This window comes from Aquarana catesbeiana, linkage group LG03, assembly GCF_042186555.1.
Source record: "Aquarana catesbeiana isolate 2022-GZ linkage group LG03, ASM4218655v1, whole genome shotgun sequence".
In the NCBI taxonomy this organism is placed as follows: domain Eukaryota; kingdom Metazoa; phylum Chordata; class Amphibia; order Anura; family Ranidae; genus Aquarana; species Aquarana catesbeiana.
In genome coordinates, this window is record NC_133326.1 from 541468951 (window position 1) to 541488543 (window position 19593).

A 19593-nucleotide genomic window follows, 5' to 3' on the forward strand; every position below is an offset into this window, starting at 1 on the left:
CAGTGTAGAATAGCATCAGCAATGGGTGGGGGGGATTGTGTGGATTGTCTGAAGACAGGTCCTCCATCAGGTAAAAATGTAACAGAGGCGATCTGCAGAGACAAACGCGATGAAGGATGGCAACAAGCCACATTTATCAGAGAACTGTCTCCATGGTTGAACAATAGAGGCTCAATTTGGAAAGCACTTACACTCCTCGCTAGATGCAATTCTGTTACTTCTTTATATAATAATCTTGGCAAAAACAGAGCAGCGAGCAGCTAAGCCGCCGACCATTACCCTGTGTACTCAGTATAAGAGGAAAGGGGGAGGGGAGAAAAGGAGAGGGGGGGATAAGGAGAGAGATGGATAGAGAGAAAGAAAAGAGAAGAGAGGTAAGCAAGAGGGTGCGAGAAAAAGAAAGGTAGATTAGATAGAGAGGAGTAAGAGGAAGGGAAGGGAAGGGAAAGGAAGGGAAAGGAAGGGAAAGGAATGGAATGGAATGGAATGGAAAGGAAAGGAAAGGAAAGGAAAGGAAAGGAAAGGAAGAAAGAAAAGATAAGACTGGGAGTCCTGCATATAAAAAAGATTGGGGGGGAGGGGGGTGGATCCTGAATAATTACACGTATATAGGGCAATGGGGGTCCTAGAAAGTTGGACAGATTGGGGGATGCAAGGTATAGTGCCACAGATTTAGGTTTGAGTAGTGGGGCATGAGATTCTTGGAAAGTGGCACAGATTTGGGATTTAAGGGGGTGTGTGGTAAAGTCCTGGATAGCTGCACAGATTTGGAAGGGGGGGGGGGGTTTGAAGTCCTGGATAGTTGCACAGTTTTGAAATCATGGATAGTTGCACAGTTGGATTAGAACTTGGTCGAGTGAAGGAATGAAGGAATTGCACTGAATTGAACACCTTCTGAGCACTCCTTTCTCCATAAGAAGACAGCCATACAACATGTACACAGACATGCATTTTCTGTGCGCCATAAATCAGACAACTGTTTGGCTGTGCTCAGGCACGGCGGGGGTTAAGTCCGCTGTGTGGCATGATGTATTAATATGGCGTATGTGTTCCCTTCACCCAAGTTTCTGCTCCTCACATATGCTTCCTCGCATCAGCGCCGATGGCAATACCCAGTGGTGAATGGCTGTCCGCCGGAGCCAAGTATTGTTAAAGTGACATCCTGGCGCTCTGTCACTCGGCTGCCTCTTTCTCCCTCTCCTCTCTACATGCCAACCTCTCCTAAGACTGATCCCGTCATCTGGAACAATGCGACCCTGAGAAATGTGCCAACATTCTGCCACTTCCACACACAGCGGGCACGCCGAGGGACAGCTTCGCCCTCCACAGTGTGGCCAGTAAATGCTGGAGAATTAAAAAAAATAAATAAAATAAAATCCATAGAGGAACTGTGACAGCTTTAAACACGATCGGAGCCTCTCTACACCGTGATAACGATACCTCAAAATATATTGTAGCCAAATATGCAAGCACACAGCAATTCCAAACAAATTTATTGATTCACACTTGCTCAAATTGTATCAGTGAATTCACTTAAATCTCCAAAAATGTGTCACAATAAAATGTTATATCTCAACATATTCCATAACATAAAAGGCATAAACCGGTACAATTTGAAATAACTTCAACCCGAGTCCCATCGACAGGGGATCCCCGTCTCATGTGCCCCCTCAAACACATTGCTTTCCATACAAATAAATCAATAGTGTGAAAGATTCAGAATGTAGCATGAATTGTAAAATCACTCCAAAATCCATTTACTTTCTTCCTGAATTTCACTGAAATAGTCTATTTTTAAACATAAATATTAACTCATCATACTCCTCACAGGTTCTGCAAAAAACTAGACATCATTGGCACACACTGCGGGTTTTTTAACTTTATATTTATAGACATATAAGCCCAATGATTCTTCCATCCTTGCAATCTTCATTTTGCACAAAAATGTATCTTTTCAAACTGAGAAATATATTGATATATGGAATAATTGCTCTGATACTGGCAACACATAAGATTCTCACATCGGAGTTTCATGTGCTGCTTAAGATCGAGAACACTGAATGGCAAGTCGCAGTCCAAAGCCCAGATATTTACCAGCATGGTGGAAAATTTATACCAGATGGCAATTCCACACAAATTATAAAAAGAGTAAAATTGTTGGAAGTAGCATTCAGGAGTATGAAACAAGTACATCTAATAGGGTTTAAAACAAAAAGACAGATGTAAAAACTTCCTTGAAAATATTAAATCTTCTAAATTACTCGCTTCTTAACAGCCGCATGAATATTATAAGCGGTTGGTTATTTTAAGACAAGTAGACAAACAAAACATGAATTCATGCAACAGCAAAACAAACAAACAAAAAAAAAAAACAAAAAACAAAAAAAAAAAAAACCCGAATATACACGATCAATGTTCTCATCTTGTGATTTTTCAGACAATCTTCTTGAACAAGCACATTTTGGTTTTAGGTCTAGGGGCAGTTTATCTGTGCAATGGCTCAATCAGTGTCAGGTAATACAAGATCGATAATCATTAAATCATAAAAGGACAATGAAATAAAATCACAAAACAAATAAGACAAAAAAAATAAAAAATAAACTCCTTCAGATGACAGCTGCAGAAAAGGGTCATCCATCGGCTTTCCCCGTTCGGCAGTTGACAGCTGTCACCTTTAAATCAGCCCCATGTGGGTTCAAACTGCACGAGCGTGCTGAAAGAGGTGCGCGCCCGCGCTCGTCTTAAATAACTTAATGAATTTCATACGCTCCCCCAGACCTTACCAACTGACACAGTAAACCAGCAGCGTCACTAACTCGAGGGAGGAAAAAAAAAAATAAAAAGAGCAGCGGCGTTCCCAACCAAAAAAAAAAAACACACAACAGAAAACAGAGTTTGTTTCAGAGTGCGTCCAGTTTTGTCGCCTTGCCAAGTGTACGCCGAGTGCAGCGCAGCCAGGAAAGGCTCAGTCACAGACTCACATTTCCCATGACACCACAAGCGACGCACGGAGACAAGACAAAAACAAGAGACAAAAACAGCGGCTTACGGTCGGTTGGGCAGAACAACGACATAGATAGAGAAGGGACGGCCACCTTTGCTCCTGTGACAATCCGGGACCGGAGCGGTGCTGGGCTCGCAGAGGACGCCACACGTCGGCCCAATCCCCTCGTCGTCTGACATTACTGCAAGTTTGCCTGGAGTTGACAATGTGCTCCAGTGAGCGCAGGAGAGGACCCTGTGGCTGGAGGGGAGGGGGGAGGGGAGACCGAGGAGGAGGAAGGGGGGGGCGGGGGGGGGGGAGGCCTCCGCTACCTCTCCTGGCCCTATCATGTCCCCCTGCAGCTGTACTGACAACACTCTACACATTATGCCCTTAATTGTTGCAGCCCTTTTTAACCCTCTTGTGACAGCTGTCTCTCCAACAGGTGCCGTCGGGCTGGGAACAATGGCCCGGCCCTCTCATCCGGCCACGGCGACAAGTGAAAGGGGGGCACAAATGGTCTGTCCTCTCTGGGAGTCATTATGGGGCAAAAACAGGGCTATTAATACAGTGGTTGGCATTGGAGAGAAGGCTGCATTACAGAGTCGCCAGTCCCTTGGGGGATGGGGATAGGACTGAACAGGGATTTTTTTTTTTTTTACTAAACAAAAACAAAAAAAAAAATGGACATTGTCCCAATCTCACTGAACTCTCACTTCACAGCATCACCCCAAGGGCTTAATACAAGCAAGAAAGACATACATAAAAACAGGTTTACCTGGTGGCATATTTGTAAAGTATTGCAAATATTCTTCCATGACCCCCCATCATACTATGGGATGTGGACATCACCTTTAAGGGATGGCATTCTGCTGACTGCACCACTGCCACCTGCCTGCTCTTTGAAATACTACTGATTATCACCATTCTGAGCTCTTAAAATCCTGCAATCTCTCCCTCCCCCCCACCTATCAGTGTACAGAGTAGACACTCCCACTGCAAGCCTAATTTCAACTTTCAGCTAGCATTATTATTAGAATTATATAGAATGTATGTAGTGCAAGCAGTTTGTACAGTGCTTTACAAGATAAAACAAGATGGTTTATCGTTGGTTACAAGCATACAGTGAATGCACTTCAAAATAAATGAAACCTTTATGCCGCGCTGGGGTCAGAGGATCGGTTCCTTCAGGGTATGCCTTTGTTTTTGTTTCTTCCAAGGGCTCCAGTTTCCTCTGAAAATCCAAAAACTTAACCTACAGACTGACTGACCAAATTAGACTGATGTGAATAGCTCATTGTTCTCTGTACAGCACTGTGGAATATGTCAGAGCTATATAAAAAGTATAATAATAATGGTGTATGACTGTGGAATGCCATTAGATTGTAAGCTCCTCTGGTGCAGAGGCTGATTTGACTGGCTCTGTGTTCTCTGTGGAATATGTCAGAGCTATTTACAGTAAATGATTATTATTAATAAAACATATGATAAACATTGCCCTTCCATGTCTTCCCAGGTCTGTCCCTCGTGGGGTCTGATGAAATATTCTGGAAACTGATCAATGGAAGTCTTGCAGTGTATGTCCAGCACCAGTGTTTGGTGTCTCGGTCTCCAGAATAGAACGTCCTATTGTTTCAGCACACAAGCACAAAGCCTCTTATTTCTGAAACCATCCTGCCACATTCCAAAGAGCTGTGCAAACAAGCTACACACAGCAGGACAAATGGCACCTCTGAGATCTGAGTTTAACCCCTGCTACACTTCGGGACCCAACTGAAACGTGCACAGTAAGTGGATGGGCGCACATAGTGGCGAGACACGGATACTGGTGACTACATGTGTGCGTTTCTGCCATATCAAAGCAGCAATAAAAAAAAAATTAAAAAAAAATTGGTATCAAAAGTGGGAAATCGCTCACATTGTACAATTCTGCTGCTGTAAAAGGCCCATTCTACGCAAAACTGTTTAGTCATGGGTTTCTAATGATGAAATGCCCGTGCTGAGTTCCTGGATTGGCAGATCTGCTGTGCCCATTTTGAGGGCTTCCCACCATTGCTGCCCAGAGTTCCCACATCTTCAGACTTGCTGTGCCCATTATAAGGGGCTCCCACCATCCCTACGCTGAGTTCCCAGGTCTGTAGACCTGCTGTGCCCATTATGAGGGGCTCTCACTATCCCTCTGCTGAGGTCCCAGGTCTGTAGACCTGCTGTGCCCATTATGAGGGGCTCTCACTATCCCTACGCTGAGGTCCCAGGTCTATAGACCTGGAGTTCCCAGCTCTGCACACCTGCTTTGTCAACTATGAGGGGCTCCAACCACCCCTGCACCAAGTTCCTAGATCTATACAACTGCTGTGTCCATTTTGAGGGTTTCCCACCATCCCAGTGCTTAGTTTGTGGCTTTGCATACCTGTTGTGCCCATGATGAGGGGCTCCCATCAACCCTGTGCAAAATTACAGGCTCTGTAAAACTTTCCATTATGTGAGGGATTCCCACCATCCCTATTCTGAGTTTGGGGGTCTGCACACCAGTTGTGCCATTATAAGGGGTTCCCACTAACCAGGTGGGGAGTTCCTAGGATTGCACGCCTTATTAATTTTACATTATTAAAGGATGTAACTGAAGAAGTTGAACACCCCGAGGTGGGCAAAAACAAAGCCAGAAACTGGCAGAATATATAGAAAGCCAGCATGTGACTTTAAATATGTATTCCCATTAAGGGAATGACATCACCATGCAAGAATTCTGATTTGCCTCTGCCAATTAAGTGATATTCCTATCACTTGTAAAGCTACTGTCCATGATGTTAAAAGTGATTACAGTAATATATCTATATTGAACTTTAAAGTAGATAATTGTACAAAATATTGTATAGTAATTATTTTAACACAAAAATGTTGTTCTAATACACAGAAATATATAATAAAGCACCATTAGGCTGGATTCACATCTATGCATTTTTAGTGCTTTTTGCATTTTGCAGATTTGCACAACAGAACGTGTTCCATAGGATACCATGGTAAATGGATTGTAATACAAATCACAAATTGCAAAAGTACTAAAAATGCATTGGTGTGAATCCAGCCTTAGGCCTCATGCACAATGAAGCTCAAAAATGCTTTTTAAGCTACAGGAGTTTTTTAGAATCAAACACAGTAAAAAGCCATGTTTTTGCATGCACGTTCCTGTGTCGGGCCATTACAATGCATTAACATGTACTAATGCACGTTTATGAGCGCTAATGCATGTTTGTTTGTTTTTTTTACTTTTGAGCGTTTTTTTATGCTCAAAAGCTCCTCTCCTGAACGCACAAGTGATTTTTTTTTTTTCTGCCTGTAAACTTCCCTGCCACTGTGTGCATGGACACATTGGCTAACATGGAGCGGAGTAAACAGGCAGAGAAAAGTAAAAGTTGAAAACAGCACAAACCCCTGTAGGAGTCGCTTCTTTGAGCTGCAATGTGAAAGAGGCCTTAGTGGTGTTATGAGAAGTGGAGCCTCCAAATGGTACATTAGGGCCAACTTTCCAGCACGATATTTTGTACAGAATTGTGTAAATCACAATCAATACATTGTATATCTGCCCTGTAAAGAAGCGGCCCCTTAAACATCCGTGACCACAACTTGTGTTGCACTTAAGATTTCAAGATTCTCATTCATCATCCAGCGTGCTGGCAGTTCTTTATTCATGCTGTATTCTCTTCTGGTTTACAGCTGAAACGGAGTCTTTAAAATATCCTATGAGGAACGGCGAGAATGGAGGATTCGTGCAGGTACATGGTCTCACATAAATCCTGACTACAGATAAATCATGCAGTAGGATTTCACTAATGTAATTACTCCACTTAATGATATTGCATGAGGAGCGGGGCAAGTGAGTCCAATTTGTATGTATTGAGTCTTAGCGAGCAACAGACCTGAATACAGCCATCTGTACTCATCTTCACCAAATAACAAAAAAATATCATTCTAAGTACCCTGTAATTTAGATACATAAAGTAATAATAACTATCATCATAATCATAACAAAATTCTACTTTTATTCATATAGAAATGTGATCTCATCTCTATATTCCAGTTTTATCTCCTGTTCTGCATAAAGCACCTATTAATAAAAACTGAGCAAATGGAAGTTTTTGTAGCCCGGCTGTACTGTGCTGCCTTGAGCCTGGTACACACGATGAGAATAATCGGACAAATTATAGTGTTTTTTTTTTCCATGCTACTGTCATATCGAAAACAAATAGGTTACCAAAGTTAGGAAAATTTTCATACGACAGAATAAGCAATTTATTGTATTCTTTCATTTCCGAGCATGCGCGGTCTTCTGATTTTTTTCGGACGAATACTGTATGATTAAACGAAAACCGTTCATTCTTTTGTTGTAAGAAATATTTAGTTTGTCTCTTTGGATAATTTTGCATGAACTGTTGTGATTGGCTCTCAAAAGCTGTGTACTAACGATCAGATTATCATACGATTGCTTTGAAAGTGGTATTTTTTTGTCCAATTTTTTCTTAATTTTGGTCTTATTGTCAGTCAGTCAATCTGCTGTTGGATGGGTCAATGCAAAGCGTGGGTCGGAACTTGCAGTTATAGTTCTATTCATGAAGGCACAGAAGGATGGCAACACTGCTTCACATAAGTGCACATAAACACAACGCTGTCACCCTATTTACTTGGAAGGGGGGGGGGGTCAGAATTTTTAAGAGAGATTTCACAACAACCCCTGTACAACACTTTCGGATGAGCGGCAATTGTGGATTCAGATAGGCTTCAGGCACCTATCATCACCAAGGGATTGTCGCACACAATGAAGATTTATTGTATCCGTCTATATGTTACTGATTTATTCCTCGTATTCAATAGGCAAAAGTGTATTGTGGTATTACTATGCATGTTATATCAAGTTCTACTACTATACTTTTATGAAATATTACACTATAGAATTTTAAATTTGTTATTGGCCCGATAAAGGACTGCATAGACCAAATATATAAACATATCTTTATTTTTTATTTATTTTTTTTGACCTAGGACTGATTTGGTCTTTTCCAATATGTCTTAACGGATACAATTCAGCAGCTCTGCAGTGATGATGAATTCGTTCTGGTTGAAGATAATAAAGCTGAAAGTTTGCTCCACTCTGCAGCTTGAAGGTGGAGAAGGCAGCGAAAAAAACTGACGGCGGAGATTTCAGAGCGAGCTGTGAACTGCGGCAGAATTGAGGCGACATCTGATGAGGATTTCAGTCTTGCCGGAGTGTGAAGCCCCCCTGCGGAGAACCTCCGACTAAAGAAAGAGCCTTTTGTCTTTTAACTCTGGACACTGAAGTGACTCATTTTCCTTTAGTGAAATCTGGAGTTTTGTTGCAGCCGCGACGTTATTTAATTAGAGAAGTTCTGAAAGGGAAAGCGGGGCGACTGTTGTTTTAAGTTACCTTCTGTACTTGAAACTTGTGCAATTCTGGGGGGAAAAAAAAGAAAACACATCCAAGTAGAAGACTAATTAAAGCTGGTCGAGTACGAGGATTTCGGTGCTCAAATCTGCTGCAAGGCTTGCAAGAACCCCATAGGCTGCCAGTGAAACTGCTTTTCACGGTCCCGTTGTCCAATCCATCTCATTGTCTGTTAGGATTGGACAGTGTGTGGCCACCCCAAATAAAAGCACCAATAGGCATTAGAGGACTCCTGGTCAATCATTTATTATCTATGGGGCTCATCTGGAAGAATATCTAAAAATATATAACTTGTTTTATTGCCAATCACCATTTTTTTCCCCCAGACGTATGCAGCGCCTCCTCTGCAATACAGGCCTAGAAGGGAACAGCAGCACGGTCACAGCCCTTCATCTTAGGATGTGCTGCCTGGGACAGATGACGAAGGACAGTCAATGGGCAGCACAGTGGATTAGTAGTCAGCACACATGCTATGGGGTCCTCAGATTAATTCTTGGAACAGGACACTAGCTGCATGGAGTTTGCATATTCTTGCAGTGCTTGTGTGTTGATTTCTCCGGGAACTCCGGTTTCCTCCTACTTCCAGACATGCTGGTTAGTTATTTGGCTCATGTCTAAATTGGCTATGCATGTGAAATAGGGACCTTAGATTATAAGCTCCTTGAGGGCAGGGACTGATGTGAATGGGCAGTATATAAAGTTGTTGGCACTATATAAATGCTTGTAATAATATTAGTATGTATATAGATGTGGAATTCTGTGAAGAGCAGTTCTTGGGCTGGCCTGGTACAACAATAGCCCTACTGTCATTGCGCCAGTCACAGACGAGGTGGAAAGGTGCCCACAGGAAGAGGCCGGCCCCCGGCCCAGCACACACACGGCATTCACACAGAATTGGCAGCGGTGATGCGAGTTTCTGGCTCTGAGCTTTGAACAAGGTCGGCCACTGAATACCCGATTATTCCGCCGCTCGCCGGCATTATCCGAGGCCTGCAGACTGCGCAGGGACAGCCGACTTTTCCATGGCCAGAGAGGCCCGACTCCTCCTGGCATTTCCCATTGTGGCACCCAGAGACTAGGTCCATTCATCATCTCCTTATCCAGCCGAATTATAAACAGTGTTATTTTAACTGGAGATTTTAATCCCACCAATTTTGCCTATTTTTAAAATTGTCCTGTCCATTTCTCTCAGATTTGCCAATTGATTCACCAATTATGGTAATCGGCATATTGTCAAAAAAAAAAAGAAAAAAAAAAAAAAAAAAAAAGAAATCAAGCAATTCACAAATCATGATTGGCTGGATCTAAGTGAAAACATTCACCCAATATAAACAGTGCAATTCACATTTCCTTCATATACAATACTCTGTAAATGGAAGAGTAGAGCTACAGCGATGACAATCCAATAAAACATTTAAAAACAGCATTGGTTTATAAAGAGCTTTTTTCATGAAAAGCATCACCAGTTCTGCAATGTCCTAAACCCTAACCCAGCAGAGTATACTGTTCTTCGTGTAGAAAAGCTGGAGAAGGAATATTTCCTCGATATGAACCTGTACAACCCCTCTGGGTGAACTATATACATAGAAAGCATTTCTTTCACATTTCCTTCTCTACATTTGTTTGTTTCACCTGATTTCTGAAGGGGGGGGGGGGTCAGTGTGCATTAAAACTGCTGAACAACCTCAGTGTTGTAATGAGAAAAAAAAGCTTCAGAATCTGCGTCCCTTTAGAATGATGATCTTTAGAGAGAATCTCCCAAAATGAAAATGCAATTGCTGGAGATTTGACTTGTATCTCAGTGCAGACCTCTGGGAAAATCAGCCAGCCAATCAAACACGTAGGACATTTCTGGGGGTGTTCTGAATATAGTAAGGATGGATTTTAAAGAACTGTATATTGAAACTGAGATTTGTAATAACCTGGAATAAGAAATTGGCAGGTGTAGCCATCATTAAAAGCTAAAAGTGGAACTAAAAGGCAAAAACTCTTAGTAGTTAGAACCCATACCAGACTTTTTTGCCATCTGTGTTGCATTGGGGAGGTTTCCCTTCACTTCCTGTCTTATAGCCAAAACAGGAAATGAGAGAAAATCCCTACAAAGTGAGGGAATCCCAAATCATTGTCCGAGTCACCAAAAATAGTGTCCTCATTGGAAGATTTCTCCTTATTTCAGTTTTTGTGACAATCCAAAAGTTGGGATTTTCTTTCATTGTCCGTGCCAACAGTAAAAATAAATGATTAGGACAAATGGGGTGACCTCTGTGTCCCTAACATGGACACAGAGGTCAATAAAAACTGGCAGATGTTCTAATCCCTCTCCGCTATCCAAAACCTAAAAAAAATACTTTCCTTCCCTGGTTCCTCCCTCTTCCCCTGCCCCCAATCAAATTGCTAATGAAATGCCCAAATAAAAACCTTATGTTCTACCCATTGATGTAATCTCTGGGTTTCTAAGCTTCTCCATGAAAGCCAGGCTGATCATGGCTGGGGCAGAGAGCTGTTCATCACAGAACCCTGCCTTCCAACTTCTTTCAGGAGCCCCCAGCCCTGATTCAAGCAGTGGGCTGGCTCTTGGGATGAATTATGCAAATATTAAATTGCATGGATGGGTGGATGTCAGTCTGGAGAAGTGGGCGTTCCTAGGCAAGGTGCATTTGCATGAAGACTATCCTAGTTGACACCCACTCCTGATGCTGAGCTTCCTCGACTGAAGGAACTGAAATCCAACCAATGAAAGGGAAGGGTCGGGGATAATCAGGCCCAGGAGGAAGCGTTAGATGATGCTGGATGCTCCCCATTCAGAAGATTAGGCAGGCTCTGACACCTGCGAATGCACCCTGCCAGCGATGAGATGTGAAACCCCAGAGGAGGTTCCAGCGGTTAGCTGTGAAAGGCAGCCATATTAAAAGCAATGGGAAGTAGCGGGTTCCTGCAGCTAATCGCGTCCACTCATGCAGCAATCACAGGCAAGCGATCCGTCTTGGTAGCAGACTTCCTGGGTCCAGGGCCCATCACTCACATGTGATTGCTGCTTGAGATTACAGGTAAGTGAGCACCAATAGCTGTGAGAGGCGGCTGCCTCCCATTGCTTTCAATATGGCTGTCTACTCCCAACTAATCACGGGAACCTCGGCTGGAGTTCTTGCCTCTAAAACACAGGCAGGGTGTGAATGCACCCTAATGCTTATTGTGAGACGCTCACAGTGTGCGTCAGAGTAGGCCAGAGTTAAGCTTTTAATAATTTCAATATAACAGCAAAAGTGGAGTGTTCCTTTAAGATCTTTTGCAGTCCATTATAATCAAAGAAATCAATTTGTTTTCCAGTCTTCCACAGTCTGATCTCACTGGTATGGAAGATATCAGGCACTGAAGAATGACACACAGGAAACCTCCTGTGTATAAAGCAGAGGCTTTCCAGCAGCTGACACAGAGGCCTGAACTACATAAACGTCCATTGTAATTCCATTGACTGTCTGACACTGCAGAATCTGGGATGAGCATGCGCTGTGACACATGATCCTGAACTATAAAAGGCATTTGCTTCCTCTATGTACTAAATGTCATTTCTCAAAAGATCAGGCAAATGCGACACAGCCACCTGAACTACATACATGTCTACTTTTATCAAATGTTTTAGTGAATGGCTAAAATCACCACACATTGCAGATCTAGATACACTTTTTTTTTTCCTGATCTATATTTTCATTTTATACCAGATATACTGTATACACATTCTTTTTGTATTTTGTTTATTGAATGCTGTTGCTGAATAGTGAGAAGATCTTCCGGTACAGAGATATTATACACAATCACTTCCATTATATTCCAGGTACAACCACTGCCTTGATCAATCCTTCCACATGAAAAATTGTTCACATCTTTACAACTGTCTTTTTTTTCCTACCTAAACAATTTAGAATTTCTATATGTGGTTTTCATTTTGCTGTGTTATGTTGCAGTGCAGCAAAGACAGAACGCACTATTTATTCTGCACTAAGGTGTTGGAGGCCTATAGAAAAGAAGGTTCATTATAAAGCGTTAAGTGCGCTATTCTGCTTGGCAATGGCAGAAGTTTTCTTTATTTGAATGCAACAGTTTATAAAACATCAAACATTGTACACTACCACACAGCAATGCATTTAAAACAATTGCATCAGCATGTGAGCACAATGCAATTGGAAAACGCACAACATTACAGCAATGTGAACTGATCCTTATATGCAACCTCATTCTTAAGACATCTAGCAGTCAGGTTAAAGCCTCCACTTTTACACAGGTGTCTGAACTATATAGGCGATCGTTCTAATTTCCACAAATATGGATATAAGTACAGTGTATATATCTTTGTGTCTGAGTAGGTTGGGTGTAGGTTAGGCCCGCGACGGGTGCGTCCTATAGTACGGTAGAAATGTTTGGAATTCTGGCGGTGAGATGCAAGAAGCTCTCCAGTGGCAGAGGAGAGAAGAGAACACAGGCCTTTTGTTATGGGCCGCCATTTCTGAAGCACCTCTCGCTTTCTATTCCAACCTGATTTCCAGGAAAAAGACCTGGCGTGGCCCAAATCCCATGTTTATCCAGTCTACAGTGCCCCACACCCAGACTGCGGCCCACGCTGCACTCCACATTCGCATGGCACAAGGATAAACAGTCGTATTATGTTCTAGGTGGAGGCTCAGAGAAGGACATTAAATACTGTATAATCGCTGTGCAGAAGCGGCACATTGGCCTCTATTCCACTGAAATTGTTAGATCAAACACCCCAGTCACTCTTTCAAAAGCCACAAACGACAGATAGTCATTTATCACATCTCCTGTCACTTGTTAGCAAAGCAATAAACCCAAAAAAACAAAACAATACTTTGAATTTACTTACATTTTTCCATCAAGAATACAATTATATCACATCTCAGCCTTTCGGTGTCTCTTTTGTGCATTCACACATTCCCTTTGCCTTGAAATGTTGTTTTGATATGCCACTGCAGCATGTATATTTTTCAGCACATACATTTCTGTGAGTTTTGATGAGGAATTAGCCACAAGTCTGACAATTACTGTCCTAAAACAAGTAGAAATGATGTGCTGACTTTAAATCATCAGTAGATGAGATGGATGGTGATCAAGCACAGTAGCTTCGGTGAGGATGCTCAACAAATATGGGGTGTTCCTCAAACAGGGGGGCCCAGATTTTGGGAGTCACATGTACAAAGTGTAATGAGAGCGCCAGTCTTGGAGTCCAAAAACATAATATCAGTACCTGTTCACAAACAACCTCATACAACAGCCAACATGTTTCGGGGCTCAAAGACCTTTCCCTTCATCAGGGCTTAAACACAATGCAAAATCATAAGGACTCAAAGATGGCAGAAACCAGCAGGAGTTATGAATTTGCTGTAAAGGGTATGGCCAGAATTTGTGACTCAGCAAAAGGTGTCTTAAAGCACCTTTAAATTTGGCTGACTATAGATGGATCGAAATTCAGCCAGGTCAGCAGGGGCTGGCCAAATTTTGATTCATCCATGGCCAATCCCACTCCAGAGAAGTCGATCTAACAAATCGGCTTCTCTTGAACAGAACTGTTGCAAAATTTTTACTCAATCAGCACATGCAGCCAATGGCTACAGTGTTGATCAGTGTATTCTGAGAGACAGAGTCCCCGCTGTCAGAATACAACAGTGCAAACGGGGAGGATTTCCTCCTCCAAGTCGAACGTGTGAATGAGGAAATCTGGTAGATTAAAAAAAAATTCCAGCTTTAGGTTCTCTTTACCAGTCAGAGATGGGCAGTGAAATGCCCCTCCCACATATAACTCCTTGGGTGCCTATAAATAGATGAGCTGCATGCTACCTTCTACAGGTTACTTACAGTGCAGGTAGATGTTGGGATCTCTGCATGCGATCTGGACCATTCCTGCACGCGATTCCCCAGAAAGAATCACAGCAACTGTCTCCGTAGTAAAATAAAAGGTCATGAAAATTAAACAAAAGGGTCCTCTAGACCTCAGGGGTCCAGGAGAAGTGTCTCTCTTCAAAGCTACATTCAAGAACAAGCTTTCTCAACCTGTATACTCCTCCCCCTCCCCTCCAGAACCCTTAAAATTAAAGTAAATGTAAATATTCACACAAAAAAGCAGATATATAAAATTGTGGCGTGCCCTAACATTAGTGGCCAGTGTAACTGTAACCCCTTATGATGATGGTGGTGAGTGGAAAGTTGCCCTCTGCAATGGTGGCCAGTTTAGGTAGGGCAGGAAGTCTCCACTGATTACAGCTCAAGGGACCCCTAACAAACTGAGGAGGTAACCTGCTTGAGAAAGGCTACTCTAGAGCATCCGCTCTCAGCCTTTTCAAAACAGAGGAACCCCTGATAATAATGTCTAACTCATGATACATTAGTGTGATGATCAGTGGGGAGAATGCTCCTTACACTTGTGGTCATTGGGAAGAATTTACGCCTTACAGATAGCTAAAAAGATAAATGGTGTCAGTGAAAACTTAACTGTGAGGCAGAAATTGCTCTTTGCTCAAGAAACCCCTAGAAACCTCTGGAGGAACCCTATATTTCCACTGAACCCTGCTCTAGAGAGTTGTATGTATATAGTCTCCACAATACATGTTCATCACAGACGACCACAGAAAGGACCACCACTTTCCTTTATAAAAAGACTCCAGAACCACATACTCAAGGAGGTGCTGTGAACTTTTAGACTTGCACATGTAGTCAGATGAAGGAAAATTTAAGCAAGTTCACTCGATGTGGCAAGGCAGCGACCATACAGCCGGGCCTTTCCTTGATGGGTAGCCAACAGTACCGCAACCCATAGGAATACCGAAAGAAGCACTAGACCAAAACCAAATGAAAGATTCTAAGTGAACTTTGATTTTTGATTTAAAAAAAAAAAAAAAAAAAAAAAAGTGATATAAAACCCGCCAACGCATTTCGGGGGCAACAACACTCTCCCTTCATCAGAGCTCAACACAGTATAAAGCTTGGATGGACTCAGAGAAAAAGGTGACTTAACAGATCTATATTGGAACAAGCACTGGGGAACAACCTGACCACAATTGCTCCGGCAGTGTTCAACTTTCCACCACTGTGCAGAGCCATCTCACAGAATCAGAAAATGTTCCCATGTGCTACAAGGAAGTTAAAGAAAGAGCGAGTTGCCCAACGGTCTCCAAATATGGTGTATGAGCAAGCATAGCCCAGTGCAGAACATTGCAACTGAGGACTGTCATTATTATTCCACTCCGACGATAAAAAAAAAAAAAAAAAAAAAAAAAATCACATTTATTCTGTACATGTCAAACATCACCAAACAACGCCAGCACCAATGGCATAGTCTGGTCTGATGTACGTGTCCTCAATAACACCTTTGAAACAAACTTTTATCTGCATTCCCTGACGTGAATTAAAAAGCACGCCGACTTCTGCTCTGTATACAACAATCATACAGCAACTGGCGGAAAACAGCAGACCATCACTCAGGCGAAGTCCACGCAGGACTCAGACAAAGGCTGCGATTGTTCCGCCATATATCGAGTGTAGGTGGTCGGGGAATATTTACCTTTTCACACTTACAAAGCCACTTATCCCCACGTCTTGGTCTCTTGCTTTCTCTCTCTCCGGCTTTAAAAGCTGCTTTAGGGCTGAGTCATTCATACACAACGACGTTTGAAATCTGTGGCAGTAGCATCGTTGACACATCGCTTCTCTCACAAGAACGCGGCAATGGCTATTATCCTGCAAACGGCAGCTTCGCAGCTGGAGGAAACAGGGGACGCACACGGAAAAGCAAAAATGCCTCTGCATCGTGGGCAAAAAGTTTATAGGAGAATAAAAAAAGGTGTGTGGGAGGGTAAAGGCAAATATTCACCGTCCAACACTGAAACATCTAAAATCACATGAGACACAGTCATCCCTAATCGAGCCCTTAAATATAAAGTGAGGATCTCAACCCCTTTTTCTTCTGGTTTAGAATGGAGAAGAGAGAGAATGGGTGAGTGTGTGTGTTTGCGCGTACAATTACTCTCTGTGGCCTTGCTGGTGAGAAATTAATCTCACGTCCTGTTCTGGGGACTAGACAGAAAACCAGGGAAAAAGCCCCATATGGGGACACAATATAAAAACAAATCTCAGGGTTCTGAAGTAAATATACAACCAGATATATTTTCCATGTTAGGTTCAGCATGCTCAGTAATGTTTAAAGTATAACTAAAGGCAAAACTTTTTTTTTTTTTTTTCTTAGTTTTGGGTAAAAGTGGAGATGGATGAGATAACGTGTCCGTTTCTATTGCTGTCTGTGCCCCCGTTATGGAGATTCACCCTCTCTATTTGTCCTGTTTGCCATTATCATTAAAAGTGAAAGTAAAAGAAAATCCTAAAATTTTGGGTTGTCCCCTGAAGAGTAACAGAAGGGAAATCTTCCAATGGGGACACTACTTCTGGGGGTCCTCAAGGAATTCCCTTAACCACTTCAGCCCCGGAAGGATTTACCCCCTTAATGACCAAGCTATTTTTTTTTTACTTTTTGCTGTAATAAATATCACAAAAAAACAAAACACATTTCTTCATCAGTTTAGGTTGATATGTTATCGTCTGCATATTTTTGGTTATAGCGTCTACAAAATAGGGAATAGATTTATGGCATTTTTATTATAAATTTTTTTTTTTTTTTACTAGTAATGGCGGTAATCAGCTATTTTTAGCGGGACTGCGACATTGCAGCGGATAGAACGGACACTTGACACTTTTTTGGGACCAGTGACATTAAAGTGATCAGCGCTAAAAATAGCCACTGATCAATGTAAATTACACTGGCAGGGAAGGGGTTAACACTAGGGGCAATCAAGGGGTTAAATGTTGCCTAGGGAGGTGTTTCTAACTGTGGGGGGAGTGGACTGACTAGGAGTGGAGAGATTGCTGTTCACTAGGAACAGACGAGCTCTCTCTACTCCCGTCAGAACGGGGATCTGCTTTGTTTACACTGACAGATCCCCGTTCTGGCTTTCTGTGGAGCGATCGCGGGTGGTTGGCGGACATCGCAGCCGCCGGGCATGCGTACCTGCTATAGCTATTGCACGGAGCGCCGTACCGGTATGCGATTCATGCAATAAAGCCTCCCTGCCGCAGTATATCTGCGGTGGCTGGTCGGCAAGTGGTTAATTAGCAGGGATTTCTTCTTACTTCCTGTTTGGCTATGGGACAGGAAGTTAATAAAAATCTCCGCAATGGGACACAGATGGCGGGAAAAAAAACCCAACTGGGGTTATAACCCTCCCTTGCTCGATCCAAAAAAATTTTTTTAAATGGGCCTATAGTTCTACTTTAAGTATGACATGACCAGATATTTATTATCTTTCACCACCTCATCACAATACTCCTCCTACAATGCTTACATCTTCTTTTCCCTCCAGGATGGTGTCCGCTTTGTTCAGGCAACATCCAGAGCCACCACCCTGAACTGTGATGCCAGCTCAGAGAGGACATATTCATGTCAATCCTGCTGCCTGTGCAGTCCTTGGCTATGTTTACAAATGTCAGACACAAATTAGCCCCTGCTGCTGCCTCTCACCTTGTGACTTGCCATAAAGATATAACGTTGCAGTCTGATCATTGGGGAGAGAAGAGACTAAGGAAATGCTTCCATCTATCTGCAGCAGACTGAGTACACCATCTCAGCCTAGGCAAAGTCATTCAAAGGAGCTCAAGGGTGACTTTTTAAGGTGTAGATTTTTTGAGAAATAATACGGTTTCTGTACATGGTGACCCGTCAGGACTTTATGTAGGCGGCCTTGCAGAAAGTTTGGACTTTAAGTGATACCCTTTATTGCCTTAAAATGGTTCTAATTTATTTTTTTTAACCATAAGGCATTCCCTACATTAAAAAGGTAAAAAAAAAAAAAAAAAAAAAAGCTCCACTACTTGTTGTGCCCCAACTCTAAAGACTTACCCGAGTCCTCCACTGATCCAGCGATGTCCCGTCCGCGGTAGTGCTACTTCCTTTTCTCACAGGAGACTCAGAGCAGTGGGTGACATTGGCTCCTACTGTTGTCAGTCAAATCCTGTGAGGGAGTAGGGGGGCGTGTATGAGCCACACGGTGTGTGTCTATAGGTACATACAGCCTTGTTTGGAAGCATGCCCACACGGGTGCCTGTTAAGCACATGGTCTGCTGAGGGGGCAATCATAGAAAGAAAGAAGGAGCAGAGAGCGCCAGTGGGGAGCTGCCGAAGAGGAGGTAAGGCACTGCTCTGTGCAATATTGTTACACAAAACAGGCAAGTATAACATCTTTTTTTTTATTTTAATAAAAAAAAACAAAAAAAAAAAAAACAAAAAAAAAAAAAACTAACCTTTACCTTCACTTTAAGTTATTAAAGGTGCAAGCTATTGGATACCTTTGAGATAGCCTGGATCCTTTTTTCATGTTTTATACATTTCCTGCAGAATTTTAATATTACTTACTGGTCCACTTTAACCGTATCCATTATTGATTAATTTAAAACATGTAATAAAGAGTGACAAAGAGCAAAAAACACACTTCCTGAACTTTTTAAAAAGTGAGACGATTTAAAATGAAGGCAGAAGGGGGCTACTGTTCTACAGGCAGCCAACTTCCTGTCTAGATCATTGTCCAAGCTTACCATGCTATGTGCCAATCACTGACCACCCCCAACAATCTTCTGTGCTGCTGTATGGGGACCTTACGGCAAATGTTACATTGTAATATTAAAGAAATGACTATTCAATATTAATAATTAGGAACAAAATTAAGTCTCCATCTGCTTTGAGAAAGCCACAGAGGTAATTAATGTTTTATTATTGTGTAGCCTGAGGGCACCTCAATGAATTACATGGGCTGGCAGGTTGTCAGAAGACATGTAAGCTGCGTGCTTGGTGACAGCTTGGTACAGAATGGACACGTTCACACAGGTCCTACCACAGAACCGCATGTGTGGCTTTATTACAGGCGGAAGAGACTGGTCCAACCGCAGAATACAGGCCAAAATAGTGAACAACCACAAGACATAAATCTGCAGTACTGACTGTGACCAGCAAGGGCAAAATGTGACCTGGTGCTGTTGTAGAAAGCTAATATGGGAGCTATAAAGGTGACAACCTGGAGGGAAAGGGATGTGTCCGCCTCTGTGG

The 19593-nt window shown here is 42.5% G+C and overlaps 1 protein-coding gene and 1 long non-coding RNA gene across 6 annotated transcripts in view; one reads left to right on the forward strand and one right to left on the reverse strand.

Annotated features, from left to right (window-relative positions):
- SOX5 (SRY-box transcription factor 5) overlaps positions 1 to 19593 on the reverse strand; it is a 300676-nt gene that overhangs the window by 159855 nt on the left and 121228 nt on the right. Inside the window, exon 1 of one of the 5 annotated variants that reach the window (XM_073621456.1) lies at positions 3096 to 3240. The exons of 3 other annotated variants lie outside the window; for them this stretch is intronic. In XM_073621456.1, the coding sequence (XP_073477557.1) occupies positions 3096 to 3183 (88 nt within the window). In that variant the 5' untranslated portion in view covers positions 3184 to 3240. Of the gene's footprint in view, positions 1 to 3049; positions 3241 to 19593 lie in introns of those variants that run through there. One more of the 5 variants, XM_073621457.1, reaches the window with a different exon arrangement.
- On the forward strand, positions 2260 to 9865 carry LOC141132709 (uncharacterized). Its single transcript, XR_012242957.1, has 4 exons — positions 2260 to 3050; positions 4500 to 4770; positions 6698 to 6756; positions 8021 to 9865. It is a non-coding gene; the product is annotated as an uncharacterized lncRNA (long non-coding RNA).